The 10,592-nt window shown below is 39.9% G+C and overlaps 1 protein-coding gene across 1 annotated transcript in view; it reads right to left on the reverse strand.

Moving 5' to 3' along the window:
• The window catches only part of fgf22 (fibroblast growth factor 22), an 85,236-nt gene extending 77,489 nt beyond the window's left edge, over window positions 1-7,747 (reverse strand). The window contains exon 1 of the mRNA XM_028816224.2: window positions 7,042-7,747. Coding sequence (XP_028672057.2) covers window positions 7,042-7,372 — 331 coding nt within the window. The 5' untranslated portion in view covers window positions 7,373-7,747. The remainder of the gene's footprint in view (window positions 1-7,041) is intronic.
• Between the last annotated feature and the right edge of the window lie 2,845 nt (window positions 7,748-10,592).

Consider the following 10,592-nt stretch of genomic DNA (forward strand, 5'->3'; position numbering starts at 1 on the left):
GTCAGCATCTTCAGACTCTATTGACCCCTTCACTTCTACTGCTGCCGTTTAAGGATCCTTACTAATGTCAGTTCTGATTGTGTGATGTGGGCAGTGATCAGCGACCTAGAGGACCATGATAAAATAAGGTCACATCGTGATTGTCACTAAAAACCAGCATAAACTCCAGCATCTTTGGCTCTTTTTTATACCTTCAAATCTTTGCTCCAGTCATTCTGGGTATCTGATGGCAGAAATCGTAGCAAACCCGCAGGCATTCTTCTTGACCTCTGCACCGTGCCCCCCTCCTATGCCTAGAGGTCAAAGGAGAATTCTTTCTTTTTTGTCTTTGATGCACATGGCCAAGAAGGGCCACATTGACAGACTGCATCTTCCTGGCACGCGGGTAGCATGGCAACATATAACTACAGATGACTTCCTTGATTCCTTTCATTCTATGACATTATTTCCTTGGGCTGAGCGTCTTGTCAGAAACTGGAGTCCAGTCAACTCTTTGATTTTGCTCTTTTTTTTTTCTTCACTTTTTTATATTTTGTAAACACACCCAAATTTCAACAGGCTGTCCTTTTAAAAGAGAATATAAACGACTCATAAATTAGCAGGTTGCCAACAATATTTCATAAGGAGAGACACTAAAATTAAAAATAACAACTTGGATCTAAAACACCTGAGCTGAAGGAGAAGACAAGTTAGATTTGGGGCATACTTCATTTTCAGGCTTGTAACCTTTTTTTATCTCCAGGGCATACTTTCAGTTATTATTTATTAATTTCATTTCTGTCTTACCAACAATGAAGAATGTTAAAGACAGGGTATCAGAGCAAAGTTTACATGCACACATGTGTATGGATCACTGTTACAGGGGAGGAATCAATGTTGACTCAAAGTAGAGAAGTTTTGTACAGGAGGTTCACTGATACAGGACCACCAAGTTCAGGAGGGTTAAGATTCCCCACAGCTACCACAACAGACATTCATTTTAAAAGGCTATGCACCTAAATACCGTTCCAAGTCTTGGAGCCCCACATATGCCAGGCAGCACATGAGTTACAGTGTCGTCATCTTTGAAATCCTGTAACTCCATCCTCCCAGACTAACCCTTAAACGCACCAAATCCTAGCGGTCGACAGACGCACGCTCCACACTGCCAGATGTAAGTCTGCTGGGATTGATACAATTTTTTCCAGCGTCAATTAGCAAAGCCGTTGACTAATTTCTACTGTTTTTGCACCTGAATGGCTGGGACTAGGGGCTGGAAAAAATGACCCTGCCACTCAGGGGTGAAACTGTCAGTCGGCGAGCACACCCTGAAAGAGAGCTGCTCTCCAGACAGTCTGTGTGCACGTGTTTATGTGTGTCTGGGCTTACGTGAGCTATTCCCACATCATGTGGGGTGTGAGCCTCTTTTTAGTTAAAACACTTCAGAGCCCATGTAATCATCTCTGTATGTACTGAGCTCTTTTGTGTCCATCCCTTGTAAGTAACTGTGTGTAACTGATCTCTGATGCAGATCCATTGAGTTATATGTGTCCTTTCCTTTGATGATTGCCTCCCACCCAGTCACTATGTGAGCATGCGAACATCTAAGCTGTCAGATGTCTATCACTGGCCCAGTCCACATGTATGTCTGTTAGTGGGAGCCCACCCTCTTTAGTGTAACAACTTCTGTGAGCATTGACTCTGCTGAAAGCAGCTCTCACTACCATGTAATTTGAACTTGCCTAACTCAGAGTTCTTGTTTCAAATTCAGTGCAGGATGAGGTCCCCAAGTGGTATCACTGTGCTGATATCTGAACTCAGAAAGGGAATGGGCAGCTGCTGTCCTATCAAGGTATTACTGCTCCCAGCAGTGTCCAGGTAGGAGCAAATAAACGAGCCCACCATGAAAGCACAAAGATCCTGAATGATGATAGGAACTATTAAAGGATCTCTTTATGAATGGGCTTTAAATTAAGCTGAAAGGGCAATTTATCTAGTCAAACATCGTTCAGGGAAAGTCACCTTCTGTTATCTGTCCCTTTCTCTGCTATGACAGAAGTGCTAAGTGTACATCCTTTAGCACAACCTTTATTTTTTCTTATTCACCAAATACATTGAGTTAAGCTTATTAGCCCAAAGTAATTGAAAAGGACTTTTTATTGAATGAGTTAACCATAGTACATTCACATGGCTCAACTCTATAGCCTAACTTCACCTAACTGTTTTTGAGCTCAGTGGATTTAAAATAGCATCTCCACTTTTAATACAGTAGTGAGCACTGCTGTCTTACATATCCAAGAGACAGGGTTCAAATCCCAGTTTGTTTGCCTGCTCTCTCTGTATATCTACCAGGTTTTTCTCATAAGTACTGTGGTTTTCTTCCCTTATCTTAAATACATACAGGTTAGGAAAATCTGCTGTTATATAGGTGCGGTCTTAATGTGTCCTACAATGGGTGGCATTTTGGATGAAAATGCAAGGAAGAATTTCTCAGTGACAATACTACTACTACTACTATTACCACGGCCGACTGTCACCCCACCAGTGATTGCATCATGCATTGTACCCCTTGTTATTGCCCCATGACTATAAATTGAAATACTGTGTAAAGGTAATAGATAAATGGGTTTTAATCAAATTCTGGTGACCATCTATTGAAATAAGTGAGTTCAGAAAATAAACAAATGAACACATTTTCACCAAATGCACTTAATTAGGTAAATCTACCAAAATGTGCTGAGCTAGGTTTGTTGGTCCGATTTATTAATCCTAGCATGCTCACCAAATGTATTAAACTGGTCCATTAGAAAGAAGGCTCGGTTCTGATAGGCCAACTCTTTAAACCTATCATGTTAATCAAATTTGCCAGACTTGGAGAAAATTAACTAAAACCGATATTTTAAATGAATAATTTAGTAGCATAAATAACTTATTCTAGTGCATTCTCTAAAAGCAGTAGATTATTCTTTTTCTCCCAACTGCAACACCCTGTGTTTTCAGGACAAAATAATAGAAAGTGGACATTTACCAAATTAACGAAACTGGACCTATTAGCATACCTACACTAAACTGCGTTTAAATTATTACTAGAAATACTTGGACCTCTGATCCTTGAAGAAATGTTCTTATGCAAGGTACTTGACAGGGAGCAGACAAAAATGTGGTCATAACAAAACACAGCAGCCAAGGGTGTCACCACCTTTCCTATGACTTTCTTTTGTGCCCAGTGTGTATGACTTGCATTTTCGATGAACACGATCAGTCATCCACAAATTCTTTTTCATGGAATATTGATACTGCGGTGGGTTGGCACCCTGCCTGGGATTGGTTCCTGCCTTGTGTCCTGTGTTGGCTGGGATTGGCTTCAGCAGACCGCCGTGACCCTGTGTTCAGATTCAGTGGGTTGGAAAATGGATGGATGGATGGATGGAATATTGATATGTACTTCACATGCATCTAATTGGCCTGTGCAAAGTGCTTCACTCTCATAAAATGTCAATGAGTTTCTTTTCCTGGTCTATCCTGGTTTATCTTCTGTATTGCATGCATGGCTTTGTTCTTTTATCAGGCGTGGTGCATGGCTTTGCTGCTGCTTGCCATTAGAATGACCTGAAGCCCAATTTATGTGGATGAGGTAGTCCACACATCCAATTCATGGGTTGTGTTGTGTGTACCACAGCATAAGCTCTTGATTAAGACCAAGCTCAATTTTTCAAATCCAAGTGATTTGCAAATATTTGTGTGACAGATAAACAACCCTTAACGTTTTATACATTATGCTGTCTGTGCTACCTTTCTAAGATGGGTTGAAATCTAAATAATCAACTTAGCATTTAGCATTAACTTTTGACGTACACATTCTATTGGAATGTATTGTAGTAATAAAATTAAATTGTCATTCCAACAAATGGTGCATCACAAACATTTCTAGTAAACTAACAGATGACGTATCACAAACACTTGTAATAAAATGCATTACTATAAATATCTGTGATGCACCATCTCTTGGAATGAGAGGGAAATGGATACAAATGAATGGATATACAGATACACACTCACACAGACACTTACCCTTTTATTAAGTTGTATATAGATAGATAGATAGATAGATAGATAGATAGATAGATAGATAGATAGATAGATAGATAGATAGATAGATAGATAGATAGATAGATAGATAGATAGATAGATAGAGATGTATTTTGTAGATGCTCCTATCAATGCATGTCTAGTAACTTGGTCAGGATCATTCACTGAGCCAGTGTGGGACTGACCTTGTTAATGTGTGGTTTAAAGTGCAGCGCCTTAGCCACTGCCACACTATGTTAAAGAAGTAAATTAAGCATGTTCACGAAATTCTTGCATTCCTGACAGATTGACTATTCTGCAAATGCACTGAAATGTGCAAAATAGGTCAAATGTACTGGACTTATTAGTGGAATGATTTGGACTCCCTAGCCCAAAGACATTGAATTGGATTTGTTAATCCAAAAATTCAAGCATGGTACATTATTCTGTGCATGGTGCCACAGGGGTTATGTCTTTTGCCTATCTAACAACTTCAAAGTTCTGTATTTGAATGCAAGCGGGTACGGCATGTGTGTTTGTGTATTCTCCCAAAGTCTTGGTGAAGGTTTATCTTCTGTATTGCAAAGACGTTAAGGTTAGATGGATTGACAACTTTAAACTGGCCTAGTGTGAATGTGCCTCCTAATGACCTGACACCCTACTTAAGGTTCTTTCCCACATTATGGCTAATCCCCATGACCCTGAAATAGGTAAGGGTGTTAGAAAAAGGATGGACAACATCAAATGCACTAAACTGTGTTAAGCACTCCAGATGCATTAAATGGGATTATAAGGCATAATATAATGAACTGGGTAGAATGGACCAAACTTATTAAAAGACATTGCTTTTAATTCACCTAAAGGTTATGGTTATACCAACAAATTAAAGATAGAATATTGCATTAAACTAGACATGTTGAGTAATGCATTCATCTAAACTTGTTTGCCAAAGAATTCAATTTGGCAAATCCATGTAACTGGACACATTAAGCCAATGGCCTACATTAAGTGCATTAAAACAATATTTTTAAACTAGGCTCTTTACCACAAGGACTTTAATTGGTGTTGCTAGCCCACTGCATTAAACTTGGCATGTTAATCATATTTAGCCACATGTACTTATTAGGCTAATGGTCTCATCTGAGGCTGTTAGTTCAATGTATTAAACCCAGAATACTGAAGTGGACAGATTAGTCCAGTGTACTAAACTAGGCTTGTTAACGCAATGCATTACATTGTCATTTTTTTAGCATATAGTGTTAGTGTCATTTTTTTTTTTTTTTTTTTTTGGGAGCTTATAGATAACATTACAAACAAAAGTGCAGTTGACCTCAAGGAGCTGAGATGTGAAAGCACTTTCTTTCTCCTAAGTTTATGATTGAGATTCTTGATCAAATTAAATGAGTGATCAACATTATACAATTCTTCATATTTGAGAGTATCTTTTGAGAAAGGAGAAGACAAAATACTTTTTTTTTTGCTGATTTTGTTTCAGCAAGACATTTCCCACTGCTGAGCCCCTGCCACTAGTAATGCACCCAGCATAGTATTTGATTGACAGAGTGGGTGTAGAATAAAATGAATATAATCTTCTATGTTTGTCTAATGAAATAAAAATTGGTTGTTAACTCAGAGAGTTCCACTGAGTTAATTCACGAAATAGACGTTATTACACCAAATCATTCCGTTTGCTTCATTGGCCTGTTATATTATTCTGGGTGTATTCGTCAAGCACAACACAGTCTGTTAAATGGACATATGAGGACATTCAATCCATGCTAGTATGTTTTAGTGTCTACTATAATCAACTCCCCTCAAGCTAATAACCCATCCGGACTCAATTTGCATGTGTTAGATTGAGCAAGATGCCATTTCAGTCTTAAATAAATGATTTAAACTAGTTCTTTTACAGAATATTCTGAACTGGTCTAGTTCTAAAAGCTAATAATGAGCCAGGCAGGCTTATATGACAAAGTGGGCATGGTGAGCAATGGTAGAAATGTGCCTAGACTTATTGACCTCCTTGCACCTTATGTGTCATTTTCCTTTGAAAAAGTCAAATACCTAACAGTAAAGTCTTGCAGTAAAAAGATGGATTGGCCACAGAGAAGAGCATTTTGGAGGTTAAAGAAAAGAGCAAGCAGTGGCTGAGGAAGAACCAATGTCAGTTTTGTAGTCAGTTTGGCAATTTTTCATCATATCCATTACTAGCCCTTGACCTGCTGAAGCTCAGTCACATTTGAGGATGTGATTGCTGAAGGACAAGAATGTAGGTCTTATCATTTCCCAGAGGTGATGCCTTAGAGATAAGAAAGGTGATTGTCAAACAGCTGGGTGGCGCTGCTGTCATGATATGGAGCTGCACAGGACAGAGTTGCCACTTTCACCCAGCAGACACTAAGAGCAGAGCTCCAGGATGATTTGGAAACTCAGAATTTGGCAACTGTAATGGCGACTGTTTGCTTGAAAATGGTAAAGGCCAACATGGTCAGGGACGCATAATCAAGGTGGCATCTAATACATCTCCAGCACACCTCTCCTATGCCCATTTGTCTTGCTTAACCATCTGATTTATGCATCAGTCTGCTGATAAGCTGCTCATCATACAGAAGAGTCCCACCATATCATTTGTGTCCCTTGAGGGGGTCAAGATAAGGTCTAAATTGGCAAATGAAGTGTACTGCCATCCTTAATTCTATAATGTGCAATTGGCCAGTATAGATGGTCATCTTTATGACAAGATATTATATAAAATGCTAGTCATCTAGAAGTTGTCATGCATATATATTCTTGTCTGGCCAATTTGTTTCAGAGGACTGTAAAGTCAAGTATGGTAGAATTTACTGAAGGCAGACTTCTTCAATTTTTTCATTTTTATCTGTGCATATGTAAAGAAAAGAATTCTAATTATATGTTCATTGGTCAAGACAAGGGTGTTTTTGCCAATTTTACCAGCACCCAATGCCCCCATTCCAACCCGCTTTACATACTCACTGTTAATGCAGTTCTTTCGACGTGTACCATCCACTTTTCCTGACTTCTCAATGCGCAGAAAGAACTTTGTAGCTGAATAGAGTCGTCTCCATCTCACATCACCTTCCAGGTGGTTGTAGCTTCGGGTGTGTCGATCAAGGCTCCAAGAACAGTTGACACCCCGCAGGGGCTCAAGGCCAACGGCAGCACCCGCTTCAGCAGGGCACCTCCCTAGGACAGCACCTGCCTGCAGCAGCAAGATGCAGACCACCAGACGGTTTAGGAGTGGGCTGGAGGAGGTGGAAGCAACAGCAGGAAGGAGCCCGGCGGCAAATGACATCCATTCCCACATGGCGGGGTCAGACTCCCAATGTGGCAGCAAAATGCAGGCAGGGCATACCGTGCAGGCACAGGAGTGAATGCAGTGAGTTTCCGAATGCCAGCACCGCAATATCCATCACACTTGAGAGGCCGTGAAACAAAGTGAGGAAGCAGGTTCCCTTCCTTTGGCGCTCTCAAATTAAAACAAAAAAAAAAAAAGAACAGCAGAAAGCTGTAAAGCAAAGTGGACAAAAAAATAGAGATCTCTGTCCAGAGAAGAAAATCCAGCTGTCCTGCCCAAGCAAGATGCTACCTCTATCCCATTTCTATTTCTAGGTTCCTCAGCTTTCCTCCTGCCTGCACCTTGCAGGCTGCCTTCCTGCTTGTGAAGTTGCTCTAAACTCAGTGACAGTCAGTGGAAGAGAGAGAGAGAGAGAAAGAGAGAGGTGAGGTGGGGGGGGAGGGAGGGAGGGAGGGAGGAAAGCAGGGCACACGATGTGTGTGTCTCTCTCTCCCCTCTGTGTGTGTGTGTGTGTGTGTCTGAGAATTCGTTGTGTGCATGTGTGCGCCTGAGTATAGTAATCCCGCTCAGCCCAGCGCTAGTCGATCTGCTATGTTTTTCTAGACAAGGGGTGTGGCCTGCAGTCCATTCATAATTTCAGCATGCCAGCCTCTGTCTCAGGGATGTACTACCATTGGGAGCTTTTGTTTACCCAGCTAACATTAAGGAAAAGGAAAGCCTGCACTGTCTCTGTATCCCTGTCATGTGAATTTTTATTTTTTGACATTTTAATTTCATCCTGTTTGCTTGTGTTTTGCTATTTCTGGTAAACTAAATCACAAACTTGACAAGTTCCTTCTTACTTTATAGCAGTGTCCTTTTGCCTGCATTAACCTCACAGGGTTAGGAGAAGACATCAAAAATTGATAACCTGAAGTTGAGCAAGTGATCTTTACAAAATAAGAATTATTCTCCCTTCGCCATTACTAAATATGTACTTTTTTACTACAGTATGCCTTTCTTTCAACTTAAACAGCTTTTGTCGGAAATGATTAAGTCTGTGTCACTGATCAAATAGTTGATTGCTATGTAGACCTGGGAAGGTGCTGAAAAAGGAATCACCTTCTTCCTGCACCTGCTTGGTCAGCTTCTTGATTCCACCAGCAACAAGCATTGTCTTTGTGTTTTTTTTGTAAAAGTAGCTTGGCAGCTCCATGTTTCCTATTAAACAATTTCTTCAGGGTGCTTAGAAATTCAACAAAATCTATAAACAGGAGGACAGCATTCAGTCAAATCTAGTTTGGTTTGTTTGATGCGGCACTGCCTTAACTGTTACACTTAACTTGGCTTAATACTGTGTCTACAATGTAGCATGTGGTTGGTATATATAAGAGCCAGACCTGATAAAGGGCAAGCTAAGCCTGGAATTGTGGGCTTCTGTGGAAATCACAGTGAGATCCTTTAAAGCAGAAAGACTGAGCCACCAGTAGAATGTCAGAAAATCTGTCTTCTTTACATTTTGAAGGTCATCTTAAGAGGGTTGTTCTCTGCATGTCTGTCTTGAAAGCAGCTTTCAGCGTCTGCACAGAGCTGTGTACTGAAACATTAGATGCCCAGTGAAAGATCTTTGTGGCCATGGGAAAAGCTCGGTAGGAGAGAGTGATTTTGGATTATCTCCCAGTTGTACCAAGAAAGATAGATATATATACAACCCCAATTCCAAAAAAGTTGTGACACTGTGTAAAATATAAATAAAAACAGAATGCAAAGATTTGCAAATCTCATATACCCATGTTTTATTCACAATAGAATATGGAAACATATCAAATGTTGAAACTGAGAAAATGTACCATTTTAAGAAAAGAATAAGGTCATTTTGAATTTGATGGCAGCAACACGTCTCACAAAAGTTGGGACAGGGCCATGTTTACCACAGGGTAGCATCCCTTCATCTTTTAACAGTCATAAATGTCTGGGAACTGAGGGGACTAGTTGCTGGACTTTTGGGAGAGGAATATTGTCCCATTCTTGTCTGATATAGGATTCTAGCTGCTCAAAAATCCTGGTTCTTTTTTGTCATGTTTTTCATTTCATGATGCGCCAAATATTTTCATTTGGTGAAAGGTCTGGACTGTAGAAGGCCAGTTCAGCACTCGGACTCTTCTGCTACAAAGTCATGCTGTTGTAATAGATGCAGTTTGCGGTTTAGCATTGTCTTGCTGAAATATGCAAGGCCTTCCCTGAGAAAGATATCATCTCGATGAATCATATGTTGCTCTAAAACCTGTACATACATTTCAGCATTGATGGTGTCTTTCCAGATGTTAAAGCTGCCATTTCCATGGGTACTAATGCACACCCATACCATAGCCAGATGGTCCCTGTCCTCGTCTGGAGGACCCGGCATCCATGTTTTCCAAAACGAATTTCAATTCATCTGACCACAGAACAGTTTTCATTTTGCCTCACTTAAATGACCTTTGGCCCATAGAAGACAACAATGTTTCCGGATCATGTTCACATATGGCTTCTTCTTTGCATGATAGAACTTTAACCTGCATTTGTGGATAGCACAGCAAACTCTGTTTACAGACAATGATTTCTGGAAGTGTTCCTGAGCCCATGCAGTGGTTTCCATGCGAGAATCAGGCCTGTTTTTAATGAAGTGTCATCTGAGGGCCCAAAGATCACAGGCATCCAATACTGATTTCCGGCCTTGTCCCTTATGCACAGAGATTTCTCAGAATCTTTTGATAATATTAGTGCTGTAGATGATGAGATATTGAAAGTCTTCACAATTTTACATGAGGAACATTACCCTAAAACTGTTCTGCAATTTGCAGACTCAGTTTTTTTTTTGCAGATTGGTGAACTTCTGCCCATCTTTACTTCTGAGAGACTCTGCCTTTCTAAGATGCTCTTTTTATGCCCAATCATGTTACTGATCTGTTGCCAGTTCACCTAATTAATTGAAAATGTTCATCCAGTTGTTCCTTTTTAGTACTACTTACTTTTCCAACCTTTTGTTCTATCCGTATCAACTTTTTTGAGACATGTTGCTGCCATCAAATTCAAAATGAGCTAATATTTGTCATGAAATAGTAAAATGTCTCACTTTCAACATTTGATATATTTTCCATGTTCTATTGTGAATAAAATGTGGGCTTATGAGTTTTTATTTACATTTTACACAGTGTCCCAACTTTTTTGGAATTGGGGTTGTATATATATATATATTATAAAAAAAAAT

Source organism: Erpetoichthys calabaricus, chromosome 12, assembly GCF_900747795.2.
Source record: "Erpetoichthys calabaricus chromosome 12, fErpCal1.3, whole genome shotgun sequence".
Taxonomy (NCBI): Eukaryota; Metazoa; Chordata; class Cladistia; order Polypteriformes; family Polypteridae; genus Erpetoichthys; species Erpetoichthys calabaricus.